At 44.5% G+C, this 16,986-nt stretch overlaps 1 protein-coding gene across 1 annotated transcript; it reads left to right on the forward strand.

The window, feature by feature from the left end:
- Positions 11,283-15,387, forward strand: LOC8065388 (probable inactive receptor kinase At2g26730). The gene is made up of 2 exons (XM_002460112.2): positions 11,283-13,441; positions 14,478-15,387. The coding sequence occupies exons 1-2, from the start codon at positions 11,965-11,967 to the stop codon at positions 15,104-15,106; spliced, it is 2,106 nt and encodes a 701-aa protein (XP_002460157.1). The 5' UTR covers positions 11,283-11,964; the 3' UTR covers positions 15,107-15,387.

Below are 16,986 nucleotides of genomic sequence, written 5' to 3' on the forward strand. Positions count from 1 at the left end.
ACAGAACTACCGGAATTTCACAAATTTTGGCAGCTGCATGCATCTATGAGCGGTAAAATGTGCAAACCGAAACAGGATTACGTATATATACCGGAATCCCTGCTAGCTTGGCGATGTTCACAAAACACTTGAAGCGCTACTAGTAGTGTTTGATCATCATTTGCATGCCGCTGTGTACTGCTACAACCACATATATGCGCAGAATTGCACACAACAGACTCCAGCTGCACTCCACGCTTGCTGCTGTGTGTTACTATTAGTCGTCTGTACCAGACACGACGACTTGTCTTGACGTGTAACCAACACACAGTTGGCATGCATGTTAGTTTCCAGCATCACGCATGCAGCACAATGAGCAAGTGCACATGCATTGCCGCTTGATCCATCGGCGACCCGTCGTGTCGACCGTTGCACCATCATCATCCGCACGAGAGATCATGTGCGTGCGTGCTTGTGTTTGTGCACGCTCGCTCGCACGTGTGTTTCCCTCTGGTTCAGTTTATAATGCAGTTTAGCTAGGGTCTATTTGGACTTGTTGAAATGAAAATTAGCTAGCAAACGAGACTTTTTATATCCTTCTTAATTTGTAAAAATAAATATATATATATATTTTAAAAAATATACTCTCCAACAATTTCTTTAATTGAATCTCTAAATGTAGGCAGTTTCTATTTTGGATTTGTCGTTAGTCAAAGATGAAGAGTAAGGATCACTTTAGAGAGCGCGCACAAGATATAATGATTTTTACTTAAATAGCTTTCCAAATGATCATTTAGATAGCAGGAATGTGGCAAGCAAGGCAGGTCGCCAGGTCATCTATCGAGCAGCGAGCTACGCTAGTGACCGAGTCCAGGCCAGCAAAGAAGAAAATGAACACTCGTTTGCAGAATGTTTAGAAGTGGCTCTGGGGTGGCTGGCCGGGCTTCGAAATTAAAAGGGGTGAATTGCGACGGTTCTATTTCTTCCCGAAATCAAAAAGGGGTGGCTGGGGCTTCGTAATCAGGGACCATGCATGATGGAATAACGGTCAGTGCAGGATCTGGATCTCTTCTAGCGGCAGTTGGTGATGCTGATTGTGCTGAAGCCCACCAAGCGTGCGTTGTGGCCCTACAGGCGGCGTCGAACCAAGGCATTTCCAAGATTATATTGGAGACTGAGGCCTTGTTTAGTTTCTAAAATTTTTTTAACATTCTTCGTCACATCAAATTTTATGACACACGCATGAAGTATTAAGTATAGATTAAAAAGATAACTAATTGCACAGTTTACCTATAATTTACGAGATAAATCTTTTGAGCCTAGTTAATCTATAATTGAATAATATTTGCCAAATAAAGCCAAAAATGTTACAATAGTGAAGGAAATTTTTTTTACGAACTAAACAAGGCCTGACTCAATGAATACAGTGAAAGCCCTCCAGATGAGCTGGACCTATGCCCTGCCTTTGTAATCTAGAGAAGCACGTGAGTTGGTCGAGTAGTTCTTTGATGTTGTGCAGTTTGTTACACGTTACTAGATCATGTTGTAGGTGTGCTCATGAGTTAGCTTGATTGGGTCTTGGTTAGGACCCGGGTCAACCATATATTTGGCTTGACCTCCTCTCTAGTTGTTAAGAGATTCTGGTGGTTCACGAGTCATCTGAGAACCTTAGTGTTCACGAATAAAAAGAATGGGTGTGGGGAAGTTTCCAAAAAAATAGAAATAAAATGATGTGCATTTCTGAAACAAAGGATTACCTTATCTATGAAAAAGAGCAGGAGACGCATTATTTCTCCTTTTTCATGCATGTGATTGTATATATGCTCGTCCTGGCCTGATTTTTTTTCAATAATCCCGCGTTCAAAAGTGCCTTAAAAAGTTTATAGTGACATTTAGCGCGACTGATGTAGTAGCGGCATGTACTGTGATAGGATCAGCTTAGTGCTATCGCTAGTATTTATATAGGTATTAAATTGCGAATAACCCATCTTTGTGTCGCCTGAGCCTTTTTCAAGCGTAATAAGTCAGAACTATTTTATGGCCAAATAAGGGGTCCACCAAAGACTGTTGACTTGCTTGCTTCTGCGTTGTATTGTTTGATTAGATGTTGACCAGCTGGACAATGCAGATTTGTTACTATATACAAATGTATGCATAACAGCGATGCCAGTCAATAAATATTTTGTAATATTTTTTGCACAAGAAGAAAGTCTACTATGATTGTTTGATTTCTACAAATACAGTGGTGGCCCTCGAATTGTCCTTTGGTCTGATCTGTCCAGGACACTGATTGATGCAGCGACGCTGTGCTCATACAACGAACTCCAGCTGCACTCCACAAGCTGGGGGCACACGTCTACGTTAGCACAGACTGCACAGGGCACGACAACAATCGTTGCTCCGTGCGTCCATTATTACGCCGGCCATTGATGCGCCAGAGATCGTGCGCATGTGCCCGTGTTATAGATGGCCAACGGGCTGACCTGCCACGGGCCCGTGCTAGGCACGGCCCGAAGGGGGTCGGGCTGGCATGACACGTTAGGGCGCCAGACCATGTTGAGGTCGTACGCTTGACCATCAGCCTAGGCATGGCCCCTCGAGCCGATTTTTAGGTCGGATTGACCCGGAAAGCCCTGTCACATATATATGTCTGTGCAGGCCGGCTTGCAGTCCGTGTTGTGCTATCCGCGGTAGGGAAAGGTCAGGAGGAGAAGGGGAGCACCAGAGCGCTCAGCCGCTGTCAAGCTAGGACGGCGAGTGGGAGGCTATGGAGGTTGTAGTACGATGAACGGAGAGGCGGCTATCGAGCACTCGAGCGGTCAAGCCACCCACCCAGGACATAGGGAAGAGGTGGTGGCTGTAGGGCTGCGAGCGGAGAGGAAGAGAAGGAGGCGAGTCGCACCGCTTCGGCCGCGTCCGAGATTCTGGGTCTAGGGGAGGCGAGTAGAGAGGAAGAGGAGGTGAGTCGCTCTCGCTCGTTCGTGTATAGGAGGGGAAGAAGTAGAGAGGAGGAGGAAGCGAGTTGCTCTCGCTCGTTCGTGTATATGAGGCGAAGGGTGCGAGTCAGATTTAGAGATGCCGAGATGGGGATGGTTGCGGCTACGACTTCTGGGATGGAAATCAGAGTTAGGGTTAAGGATGGATAGAAGTATGTATATATTTATTTGATTGCGGTATTGAGCTTTTACTGGGCCTGCGTTATTTTTTGAGTCGTGCCGTGTCGCCCGACATTCCTAGGGAGCGACCCAGGCAAAGTCCTATCCACTGGGCCATGCTAGCCAAGGCCTGCTCCTCATTGGACTGGCCCATGCTTGTGTTGGGCTAAAATGTCGTGCTTTGGGCTAGGCAACAAGCCACAGACTGCATGGACATCTATAGCTCGTGTATTGTGGCCACGCATCGTGGACTCTCACATGGAGCCAACAATCTAGCTTGCTGCGTTCTAAGTTCTAAATAAGTCGTTATGTTTTTTTTTAAAAAATTACAAGATCTATAGATATACATTATGTCTAGCTAGATATATTTATATAGTAAAAGCTATATATTTGAAAAATAAGATCGAAACGACTTACAATTTGGAATAATGAAAGTACGTAGTAGTTAGAGCATCTACAACAAACTATGTAAAATAGATCTTCTACTCTAGTAGAGAAAAAGACCCGCCTTCAAACTACCTATTCGGCTTCCTAGATTTGAGGGCTATCCAAATCATCCCTCCCACCACCCATCTCCAAGCCATAGGACAAGTAGGAGGTCCTAAAACTTCAGTTACTTTTGTTTCTTTTCCTGCCATGCGCTCGACACTCATCCTAGTGAACCAAGCGTTCCTGGTTGCCTCCTCTAAGCGACCTGGCGACTCATTTGCTCACAGTTCCACTAGATCTACATATACCTCAGTTGGGACGAGAGAAGAGGAGAGCATGGAGAGGGGTCATTGTGTGTTGGGTTAAATTTGAGGGGGCCCCGATTTAGATAATACTGCTGAGAAATGACCCCTCAAAAAAAGGTGGGGCTAATCTAAATAGTAAAGGAGCCTATTTTAGATAGTCTTACTGAAGATGCTCTTAGCTAAGTGTGAGAATGTAAATATGTTGTAATGGCCTGTTTGTACTTGCCCTCCTAGACTATTTATGCAGAGAATACGTTGACTTTGATCTCATGTAATACTAAAAAGATATTGGGTCTAAACTAATCTTATCTTACCAAATAATTAAATCCTTGCCATATACTCTAACATTCTCAAGTTATTGTGTGAGTAACATGAAACATGGAGTGAGAGCTAGCCAATAGTACGTTTCACTTAAGTATATAATAGTCGCCCTTTTGTTGTAGAGAGTAGTGTGTTTTGGAGGTCACTATGAAATAAGGAGATCTAGATCCAAGACACCAACATGAGTACATACGTGCACAAAAATAACTTGATCAGCCTACCACAATGCAACTACTGCCAATGGCGGCCTCAATGAGGCCAATGTCAGCGGCAGTGCCCTAGAGGGCAGCGGATATATATGGTCAATGGATAGAATCGATATCCCATACGTGATGACAAAGCGAACATGGATGAGACATCATGGATAATTGAAAACGCCTTGTTCGCTTGAGCTTATCAGTCGAATCTGCCAGCCATTCAACAGTATTTTTCTCTTACAATAAATCAGCCAACGGTACTTTCTGTCATGGCTAGCATTTTGTAGTAACATGTACACTACAAGAAACTAGAATTATCTTGGCGGCCCCGAATTTTCTTGGGGACCAAAATCAACCGCCAAGGAAATGACAGTTTTCTTGGTGGTGCTACTCTACACTCAAGAAAACATATATTCTTTGGAAGTTTAAGTAAACTGCCAAGGAATATGGGTGTTTCTTTGGCGGTTTTCAATCACCTCCAAGGAAATGACTCATTTCCTTAAGGTAATTATAAATAGTCAAGGAAACTACTTTACTTGGAGGTTGTTGGCCCTCAAGCAAACTACTTTCCTTGGCGGTCGTAATATTTCCTTAGCTCTTTGCTAAATTAAGTCTGACCGTAGTTTCGTTGGCGGTCAGCCTTCAAGGAAATCATCCTTGAGTGCCGGAACCGCCAAGGAAACTAATTTCACTTAGCTTTTATTCTTGAGTGTGTTTGCTTGACGGTTTGTGGTCAAGGATCATTTTCTTGGCTGTTTAGCCCTATTTTTTGGCGAATTCTAGCACTCAAGGCAATTCGAGATTGTGGTAGTGGTAGGGCATTACCGTTTTTGAGGAGGAAACAATTTAATATATGAAGAACACTTTAATCTACCTTGTTCACGACCTAGTGCGGCAATCTCTCCATTTATTTCTAGTTCTTTAATCCACACATTTATTTTAGTTAGTACACATGTTTAGGTTTCTTTAGTAAAGGTAGGAAATAGCTAGCAATGCACTTGTTTCTCCTGGATTTAATATAAATCTCGTGAGCCAGACACCGAGAGTGAAAAAAAGAAATCTTGTGGATCAACAATTGTGTGCATATAAGGCACCAACACCATGCTAAGAACATTAGAAGGCAGTACACAATGGATGCTTAGCTATCCTCGAGATACAAGCCGCAAATATGTTAATTTTCATCAAAGACCAGGAAATCCGTGATAAGTTGTTCTTATTCTGACTTCATTAGGATCTTGAAGAGCACTCTCTCTTCAGTTATGTGTGATTCAACTGTATGCCTTATGGTATAGGGTTGCTCTGTCTATAGATAAGGTGAGTTTATACATGTCTATATCATATGCCAGCAGGAGGTGGCTGTTTGTCGCATGATTTTATTAGTGATTTAGGCATTGAACAAGTTGATCGTGTTGTTTTTCTATAGTAAAAGTGTGTGACACACCATGCGAAAGATAATAAGTGCAATTCACCAAATCACATTTTGTGCACAATTCATTTACAGTCTTCATGCTAAAAAGAAAGCGGCTGCTATTTTTCAGAGAATTTTTGTATTTTAATCTTTTTTATTCAATATTCCAATAACAGTCGTGTATAAAAAGTTTTTGCAGATCTATCCTTTTTGGTCGCGTCAGTACTGCTGGCGTCACCAAATAACGATGTCGCGCCACATATGTTGGCACGACAAGATATGCCACGTCAGATGGCGTTTTCGACACGAAAAACCTTATCGCACCACTCCCGCTGGTGTGACAGTGCAGTTTTGTCACGCCACCGGGAGATGCATGGCAAGACAGAATTTTCAAAAAAAATCATAACTCTTTAATATGACATCAGATAAAGATGATTTCTATATAAAAATTATAAATTTTGATGAAATCTATAACTTTCTAGTTTTACATTTTTCATTGAGGATGTTAAGATATTGAAAAAAATTATATAAGTTTTCAACAGCATAATAATCGTGTATTAACGCTTGTTGCATTAGAGAAATAATACATTTTTTATAAGGCGTCAAATGAAGATAATTTTTATATCAAAGTTATAACTCTCAATGCGATCTACAACTTTATAGTTTTGAGTTTTTATATTTGATGTTGTTAAGATGCTTGAAAAGTTATATAAATTTTCAGCAACATTTGTCATGTACCCAAGTTTATCACCTCATAAAAATTATATTTGTAGCAATCTTATGTGTTGTTTAATTTATAATAATCTTATGTGTTGTTTATAGCAAAGCTTATGTATTATATCATCACTATCAAAGCTTATGTGTGGTTTATACCAAATTTAAGGAGCTCAAAAAAATACTTATATTTTGTAGCGATTAATACCTTAAATTATGTATTATTTTTTAGCATCTTAACAGTCTCAAAAGAAACACTTCAAAACTAAAAACTCGTAGATCCCATCAATAGCTACAACTTTAATATAAAAGTTATCTTTATTTGACACCTTTCAAGAAAATATAATTTTCGTGAGGTGACAAACTCTAGTGCACGACCAATATACTGCTAAAACTTTATATTATTTTTTCAAGCATCTTAACAAATTAAATGTAAAAACTTAAAACTATAAAGTTGTAGATCATATTAAGAGCTACAATTTGATATAAAAGGTATCTTCATTTGACAACTTACAGCTCTAATAGAACAAGCGTTAGTACACGATTGTTATGCGGTTAAAATTTTATACAATTCTTTTGTGCATCTTAACATCTTCAAATGAAAAAACATAAAACTAAAAAGTTGTAGATCTCATTGAGATTTAAATTTTTATATAAAAATCATCTAATATCTAATGACATATTAAAGAGTTATAATTTTTTAAATATTTTATCTTGTCACGTCACTTCCGGTAGCACGACAATACTGTCATGCCAACGGGAGTGGCGCGACAAGGTTTTCCACAGCGAAAACACCATATGACGTGACATATCTTGCCGTGCCAACACATCAGTCTAGGCATTCGGTTCTTTGATTCGGTTCCGTTCGGTTCTTCGATTTTTGACACAAATTCGATTATCTACAAATAGGAACCGATCGGTTCTTCGCAAATCTTGGAACCGAGCAAAATCGGTTTCAGTTAGTTTGGTTCGGTTCCGATTCCGAGCGAACTAACCGAAAATTTACACAAACATAAAAAAAGATTATAAAAATAGGAAAAATATTTTTTTTAAAAAAGCAAGATGCCGTTATTTTTAAAAATATGAGGATGTGAGTCTATGTGGGGGTTGTCATTCACCTTTTATATCTAGAGTTAAGGTGGTATTAGACCTATGTTTTAAGGTTTTTGGGATTGTTTTGTGAATTCGGTTCTTTCAGTTAACCGAGTCTAGGAACCAACAACCAATGGCAGCACAGAAGTACTCCCTCCGTCCCTGAACCAACAACCAAAGTAACCAACAACCAACAAACAACACTGATTTCAATGTTGGCCTTAATGTCAGCACAGAAGTACTCCCTCCGTCCCTGAAAACTTCAATTCCTAGAATCCGTGCCAGTCAAACTTGTTTAACTTTGACCAACTTTATAGAAAGAACATCAATATGTATAACATAAAATGAGTATCTTATGAAAATATATTCAATGATAAATCTAATGATATTAATTTGGTACTATAAATCTTAGTGTTTTTTCTATAAATTTGGTGAAAGTTTTAAAAAATTGACTTAAGACAACTCAAGAAATTGCAGCTTTCAGGGACGGAGGGAGTAGAAGACCTACAGCACCATAACCGCACTACTTCTCGAGAATATCCTCCACAAAGTCTTTGAAATTTGTGATGTCAGAATCTATAACTTTGTTAATGAAAAAACGGCGTGCACACGAATTGGAAGCAATTATCCTGATATCTCATCTCCAGAAGCATATGATCAGTAAAACATACATACAAAGCCTTCAACTCCTTGACCAACCGGACAAATGGTCCTACAAAGTACCTCATCCTCTCATCAGACATACAAATGGTCCTACATTTGGGGCAATGATGTCTTCTCCACTAGTAAAACTTATTGTTGCTTAATATGTCATCGTCAAGTCCATCCTTCTTCCCAATGGCTTTGGCGCTCGGTCTCCCAAAATAAAAGAAAATTTTTCTGTTGGCTCTTACTTAATGATAGATTGAGCACTAGAGCTCTTCTTTGCCGTAAACATTTACATCTCCCCTCCTACCACTGTGTTCTTTGCTTTCTTGCTGTCGAAGAGAACCTTGCTCATCTCTTCTTTCATTGTCCTTTCTCCATCACTTGTTGGGGTATTCTTCATATTGTGGTGCCAAATATGTCAGATACATTTCAAGTCTTTGAGAGCTTTAAAGACCAGCTTCAGCTGCCTTTCTTCATGGATGTCATAATCACAATGTGTTGGGACATTTGGACTTGGCGCAATGACAAGATCTTCAGGGGCATTGATAATTTTGTCCCCAGGTGCAAGACAATTTTTTGTAAAGAGTTTGCCCAGGTTATCCTGAGAGCAAAGAAGACCCTTCAACCACATCTTTCTTCATAGCTACAAACCTTTGTAATTTAGTTTTGCTTTTTTATTGATTCATTTTGCTCCTCTCTCTGGAGCTTGTAAATCCTTTGTAAACTTGTTTCTTTTTTTAATAAATTTTAGTAGGGGATCAAACTCCTCCTATTTCCTCAAAAAAATTATCCTGATATCTAGGTTGTAAGTCTCCAGGTTCATCCTACAGATGAACAACAACGAGTTTGTGTACATCCAATAAGATCAATGCATCAGGAGCTACAGAGGAGCACTGAGCGAAATGAGAATCAACTCGAATAGGAGAAGAACTCACCCGTTTGGGAGCTGAGCCAATCCAGAGGGCCGCCCACTCATTTGTTTGTCATTCCTTCTCACCCAGTCCAATCCATCCCGATCCAACAAAAAGAGGGGATTTTCTTAGTTTGTTCCCTTCAACCACCGCTACCGCAAGGGTTTTAGTGTGAGAGAGAGAGAGCCCGAGTCAACAGGAGGTGAGTGAGGGAGAGCTCCAGTCAATGGGAGGGTTTTATTGATAATCCATATCTGTATTAAAGGCTAAGGAAAACACATACAAACACGTACACATACAGATACAGATAAGGAGGATACATGGACAGCTATATCAGCCATCTTACACAAAGTCCCCTAAAAAACTAAAAAGTACACTAAACAGTCTGGACCTTGTGCTTCCGGAAACCGCCAGAAACCTTCTTCGCTCGTCGCCGTCAATTTGTCGCTAGGTGCCGTCGTCAAAGAAGACGTCATGGCTACCCCAGATCTAGAGGAGCTCCATTGTACGAGGCTTTGAAGAGATCCGTAGAAGCCACCCGATGCGAGCCGAAATTAAACCGTCATGGAAAGAACATCGGCCAAGGACGCACCCCGAGCTCTTCAGATCTTGGGTCGGAGCTCACCGACGGTGACATCAGCCACCGTGGGAAACCCGAACCCGATCCAGCCACCTGACCAACACACCAATGGCAGCCACGGTATCCAAGCAACAAAAGACCAGCGACCTCGACGTTCTACCGAGACGACGAGACGTCAGCTGCAAGACTCCTAAACAGGAGCCGACAGGATTTGGAGCTCCAACTCGGTCTCTAGATCCGGTGATCTCCGACCTCACAGGCCCGCCGACGGCATCGGAGGAAGTGACGATGAGGTGAGAGAGGGCCAGGAGTACCTTATTCCACCATGACAGCGCCGTCTCTACCACATGACCGTCGCCGGGAGACCTACCCCTAAGAAGGGAACCTAATCTACACTGCTAGTCGAAGAACAACCATTCCCTCACACATCCGAAGACCCAAAGGCCACCGGAGGCGGAGGGAAACGGTGACCTCGCCGCTGGGAGCATGAATCGCCCCCTCTTCGCCCTTCTCAACTGTAGGTGGGGAGAGAGTTCGAGAGAGTTCAGGCGGCGTAGCTTCGCCCGAGTCAACGGGAGGTGAGTGAGAGACAAGAGAGCAGGGTGGTACCATGGACATTTTTAGTGCTCGAGCCTATTTTTTTTAGAATTACACAGACACTCACAACACGCACACACTCGCTCCTATAGACACATGTACGTAAACCCTACCCCTATATAAGGCCCTCCGCAGTGTGGCAGTGGTGCCTGGAAAAATGTGGGCTCGTTGGTCAGCAAGTGGCATCGATTCTTCAAAGGCTATAGTGTATAAGCAATTGGCACCGATGCTATCTTCTACTGTAGTAAGGCCCACATCAAATATAATAGTCAAAGAGCCAGCACCATGACTCATGCTGCATGATGACTTTAACTGTCACGTGTTGCTGCACAGGTAAAGTAATATTAATTTATAAACTTGGCACCACTGCTTATACATGCACTGCTCCCAATTATCTTGGCATCACTCTAAATTAGCACCACCTGCTACAGTGTGAAGAGTGATGCCCAAACACATACTCTCTCTCTTGTTTGTAGCATCACTCAGCCAACACACTAGAGAAGGCCTAAGGACCTCTCAAGGACTGAGCCAGCAGATCACGAGCGATTCTCGAAGTTACTATAGGCACCTCGCTGTCGACAGGAGCGTCGCCTATCACTGAAAGCATAGCGCCGTTAAATCCTAAAATAAATCTAGAAAAATACGAGCATCCATATCAAAATAGAGGACATAGACCTAGATGGGTAGGTTTCACCACAAGAAACCCAACCATCTGATCTAAAATGAGATATAAAGCAATGACAGCGGTATTGATGGAAAAAGTTTGAAGCTATATTTCAGAAATCTTCCAAACATTTTAAACGGTATGGAAGGAATTGTGATCTTTTATAATGGTCTAGAAGTAAAAGACTCGGTTTCTTTGGTCTACCTGTGTGTGAACAGTTAATTTTGAGTGTTGTTTTCTTTTCTTTTCTCCAGTGATCCCTGCTTATTATGGCTGCGGATGTGGACGGATAGGCCCGATGAAGGCGCATTGGTGCATTGAGGCGCCGGCACCATGGGATACGGAGCTGTCACTGTTGGATCAGTACCAAATCTGAGTGGTGATATACAAATATACAAAGATAATACGGCAAACCCCGACCCCTGACCAGATCATACTCTTCTCATCAGTGCCAGCCAACTACTAATAACTAGCACAACCAGTCATCTCAAAATGAAGATTATATATAATCACAAGTAACAACAGCTTCAGACATATGTCGAGTTCAGCTACGTCAAGCCGAATTATTGCTGTCGACTTCGGGATACATATTTTCAGCAACGACGACGGCGACACGCCCGTTAACCAGAGCGCCGGACCTGTTCATCCCGTCGCCCAGGGCTGCCGGCCGGCGTACGCGGACGGAGGCGCCTGCCCGGCACCTGGCGCCCTTCCAACACTGCCGTTTGGCCGCACCTGCCTGTCCCCTGCTGTTCCGCCTCCGCGTGCGCACAAGGCGGCGGCCCGGCCCTTCCCCTGCTTCGTAGCATCCGCCCCGTCGTCCGCTTCGAACCAGCCAGCTTTGGCGCGAGCTTTTGACACCCCGCGCACGCCATGTCCAGCTCGTAGCCTTTAGACAATCCGGCACCGAGCGCCTGCCATTGCTTTGTTGCTGCTCCGTCCTGACTCCTGAGCCGTGTCGTCTATGGCGAAGGCTCTCACAGCACTTGCAGCAGCACTCGTAGTGCTGCTTGCATGTTGCCCTTGTCGGGTGCGAGGTGACGAATCGCCTAGTGTCACGGCGTCGCTCGTCAGCTTCTTGACCGTGCTCGCCGGGGACGACGACGGCGGGCAGACGGCGATCAGGCTGGGGTGGAACGCGTCCATCGACCCGTGCGTTCCCGGCAGCAAAATCTCGCCGTGGGGCAAAACCGTCCAGTGCTTCGACGCAGGTGGAAACAATGGCCACATCAAGAGGATAGATCTTGATGCACAGGGCCTGAACGGCGGCACCATCGACGCCGCGCTGCTGTGCGCCGCGCCGGCTATCCGCGTGGTGAACCTTCACAACAACAGCCTCCGCGGCGGCCTCCCCGAGGGCATCTCGGCCTGCTCGGGCCTCACCCACCTGATCGTCAGCAGCAACAAGCTCTCAGGTAACCTGCCGCCTTCCGTCGCCCAGTTGAAGAGCTTACAGGTGATCGACGTTTCCAGAAACAACTTCTCCGGCCAACTTCCCGGCGACCTCAGCAAGCTTGGGCTGGTGAGGTTCCTGGCGAACGACAACCATTTCACCGGCACGATCCCGGACTTCAACCTCAACAACATTCAAGGCCTCAGCTTCGACGTGTCCAACAACAACCTCACCGGAGCAATCCCCAAGAACGCTACCAGATTCGGCAAAGAGAGATTCTGGCCTAACGCCGCCGGCATATGCGGCGAGACCTTATTCGCTCCTTGCCCGCCGCCCCCTACGGCCGACGACGACGACGACGACGACGGGAAGGGGGATGACGATGACAAGCGCAAGGACAAGAAAAGAACAGTGCGTAAGATCGTCATGTACCTCGGGTACGTCCTCCTGGGCGTCGCCATACTGGCCTTCGTCCTGTACAGGATCTGCTTCAAGAAGAAGCGGAGCGACCTGGGGCTGAAGTCCAAGTCCGGCGGAGGCAGGAGGAGCGTGTACGACAGCAGCAGGCTGACGACGACCACGACCACGACCACGACCACGACGGCAGCGACGACCCCGAGCAAGACGCCGGCCTACTCACTGCCGACGTCGGGCGAGCACAGCGCGGTCGCCGAGGCGGGCGGCGCGCCGGCGGCCTCGCTGGTGGTGCTGCGCCGGTCGGGCACGACCTCGATCACGTCCAACGCCGCGGCGGCGGCGGCCAAGGAGCTGCGGTTCGAGGACCTGCTCAAGTCCCCCGCGGAGCTGCTGGGCCGGGGCCGGTTCGGGAGCTCGTACAAGGTCGTCGTGCCGGGCGGCGCGGCGCTGGCGGTGAAGCGGGTGAAGGACGCGGCGGTGGACGAGGAGGAGTTCCGGCGGAGGATGGAGCGGGTCGGGCTCGCCAAGCACCCCGCCGTGCTGCCGCCGCTGGCGTTCTATTGCGCCATGCAGGAGAAGCTGGTGGTGTACGAGTTCCAGAGCAACGGCAGCCTCGCCAAGCTCCTGCACGGTAACCCTCTCCACCATTTATCTTTGCTTGGCTTATTATTAGTGGATACGAGTTTCAGATATTATATATCACGGTATATTTAGGTGCAAACCATTTATCTTTGCTTATTATATGTTTCGATTGGGATGCATATAAAAAAGCCCTTTCAATTTATTTTATGATAGGAGTAAAAAGTTCTCATTAGTCGAGGATTACTAATTTTCTTTTGGTCAATATGATCTGTTCAACCCAAACGCCGAACTGTTTTTATTTTTAGAAAAAAAAAAAGAAACGCTGAACTGCTGTGAGCAACACATCATAATTCAGCTAGGCAAACTAGCCCATTCCTTCTCAAATTCTGGGCCGTATTCAGCTGACGACTCGTGCATCCGTTCTTTCTGAGCTGAAATTGTTCGAGCCCATAACCTTAGCCTAGTCCATTTCACTTTGCAATACCCAACCCATTTTCAGTACAATTTGCCTACGGTTGACCAATGGATAACGAACCTGTAAAAGTTCTACTAGTAAATGTAGACTTGTCAGTTGTCACATACGAAGTGGGATATGCCTCTGCTTCGAATAGTGGCAGAGCTAAGCTTCACATGAAGATTAGTGGTGACAATAGTGGTAAAATAGGTAGACTAGTAAAAGTTAAGGACTGAATAAGTACAACACTAGAAACAATTATGCAAATTTAGTAGTTTCGATATATGAAGTTCATTAAACTTAGGGCCTGTTTGGTTCCCGTTGCTAAATTTTAATAGCTAAAATTATTTTAGCTACTTTTAGGTGATTAATGGAACTAAACTATTTTAGCTCCTTTTAGTCAATGTGTTTGGAACTTTAGCTACTAAAATGACTAAAGTTTAGCTAGCTAAAATTTAACAAGTGGAACCAAACAGAGCCTTAATATATTTAAAATAAAGAGAGTAAATAGTATTTTCTCTGCATGAAACGTCAATCACATTCGGAGTATTATTATCTGTTTCCTTTCATTTTGAGGTATGAAGTTTTCAAGTTTCAGTATTTCATTTCTCATAAAAATGCAAATCTGCAGGCTCCATAGAGAGCAGCCAGGGCCCCCTGGATTGGCCGGCGCGCCTCCACATCGCCGCCAAGGTCGCCGACGGCATGGCGTTCATGCACACCACCCTTCGTGGCGGCGGCGCGACCTCCAATTCCCCGTCAGGTGAGAAGGCGGCAGCCGACGGCCCAATCGCGCACGGCAACCTCAAGGCCTCCAACGTCCTCTTCACGGCCGGCATGGACCCGTGCATCAGCGAGTACGGCATCACCACCGCGCCGCCCCCGCCCGCGGCCGGCAGAGACGGCGGCGGCGCCGCGGCGTTCCGCGCCGACGTGTACGCGTTCGGGGTGCTGCTGCTGGAGCTGCTGACGGGGAAGGCGACGTCCGCTCAGGGCGACGGCGCGGAGCTGGCGCGGTGGGTGACCTCGGTGATCCGGGAGGAGTGGACCGCCGAGGTGTTCGACCGCGCGCTGCTCGCCGGGAGCGGCTCCGGGTCCACCGAGCAGCGCATGGTGCGGCTGCTGCAGGTCGCCATGCGGTGCGTCGACGCCTCCCCTTCCCCTGGCTCTGCCCCGCCGCCGACCATGCGGGAGGTCGCCAGCATGATCAACTCCATCCGCGACGAGGACGACAGGTCCTTCTCCTTGGAGGCGGCATGATGGATGCCCATTGAACGCGCGCCGAGCACGGATCGCATAACTCGACTCGATCGACCACAGCGGTGCTACTAGTCTTAAAAATCTCTGATGATGGTATTATTACACGTAAACATCTTTAGTTGTTCACAAAGATGGCCGTTGAATTAGTTGGAAATTCACTATGATGGTGCATTTGAACATAGACACTTTGTATGTAACTATACGTACGTACTGTTTGCTCCACGCAGGGGATTATTGTATTGATTCCGCCGATGAAACAAAGCCATCTCATAATATTTGGTTGCTGGTCCAAATTTTTTTCATTAAACAGCACAATACAAAAGCCAATAATGTGTACAGATGTACATGATGGACAAGGGTAGCTAGGAAGTATATCATGTCTTGAACCATACTCTACCTATATGATGGGTGTTCCTTAAATGTATGTCTTCTGGTGTAATTAGGTGCGTATTGTTCCTTTCATGGACGTACGCAAACAGCGAAACGAGATCGAGATGATGATCAATACGAAATATTTGTCACGCTTTACTTGACATCTGACTTGTTTTGCGTCTATGCGATTGCCTTGCTACCATTGATAAACGAGTAATCTGAAAGGTGAAAGATGACTCTGATTGCTAGTTTGCACTGTAATAGTTTTTATTTATTAAGGAAAACAGTTAGTTAGCTTTTGATGCGGTAATTTTGACCTCCTCTCTAGTCAGTTCTACAACGAAGGTTTGGTTTCTCCAATACTCTGTTCTAATGGTAAAGGATTGTAAGCATGTGTTTAGTCTCTCCTTTAGCCAATATTATTTCAACTGGTACTATGGCCGTGTTTAGTTTCAGAAGGAAAACATTTCGTGACACTGTAGCACTTTCGTTTGTTTGTGGTAATTATTGTTCAACCATGGATTAACTAGGCTCAAAAGATTCGTCTCATAAATTCCGACCAAACTGTGCAATTAGTTTTTATTTTTGTCTATATTTAATACTCCGTGCATGCGTCTAAAGATTCGATGTGACGGAGAATCTTGAAATTTTTTGGGTTTTGGAGTGGAAGTAAACAAGACCTATATCTTGTTGCTAGCAACAAGTGGTTTCTCTGTCTCTAAAATCTTGTATGGCAAGGGTGTTGACAAGTGCCCATTTCCCCTAATGTCTTTTCAATACAATTTTCAAGTTCCAATGACAAGTAGATGAAAGAAGAAAGAAGACAACCAGATTGGTATCTGAGGTATTCTTAGTTCTAAGAGCATTTTGTGTAAGTTCTTCCTCTACTAGAGTTGTTCAAAGTCCTCAAATTTGACTAAATTTATAAAAAAAGTAGCCCTCAAAAAATATAGAAAAAAACAATGATAGTTACGACACCAAATTAATATCACTAGATATATTATAAATATAACTTTATAATATATTTATTTGGCGTCATAAATGTTTTTATACTTTTATGCAAAGTTGTTCAATCTTAAGATAGTATGAATTAATGGTTATTCTAAAACTTGATGGGGGAGTACTCCTGTTTGATAGATATAAAATATGATGAACTCTCAAAATTTCAAAGACAAATAAATTTGGTATTTTTATTGTGAAATATTAATGTCTACGAATTAAATGTGATTTACTTATGCTTTGTTAAATTCTATATTAAATTTGGTATTTTTCATATAACGGGCCATGGGTCGGCCCGAAGCACTATTGGACCTCGTGCTTTTCGGGCCGGCTCGGCACGAAAATCAACCCACGGGTTGTGCCTGGACCGTCAGACAGGCACGATGGCCTATGGAGACACAGCCCGGTGGCACGCGGGCCATACGGGCCCGTGCCCTATCAGGTCGTGCCTAGCACGGGCCCCGTGCATGCTGGGCCGGGCTGGCCCGTTGATCATCTTTAACCTTATC

Source organism: Sorghum bicolor, chromosome 2, assembly GCF_000003195.3.
Source record: "Sorghum bicolor cultivar BTx623 chromosome 2, Sorghum_bicolor_NCBIv3, whole genome shotgun sequence".
NCBI classification, from domain to species: domain Eukaryota; kingdom Viridiplantae; phylum Streptophyta; class Magnoliopsida; order Poales; family Poaceae; genus Sorghum; species Sorghum bicolor.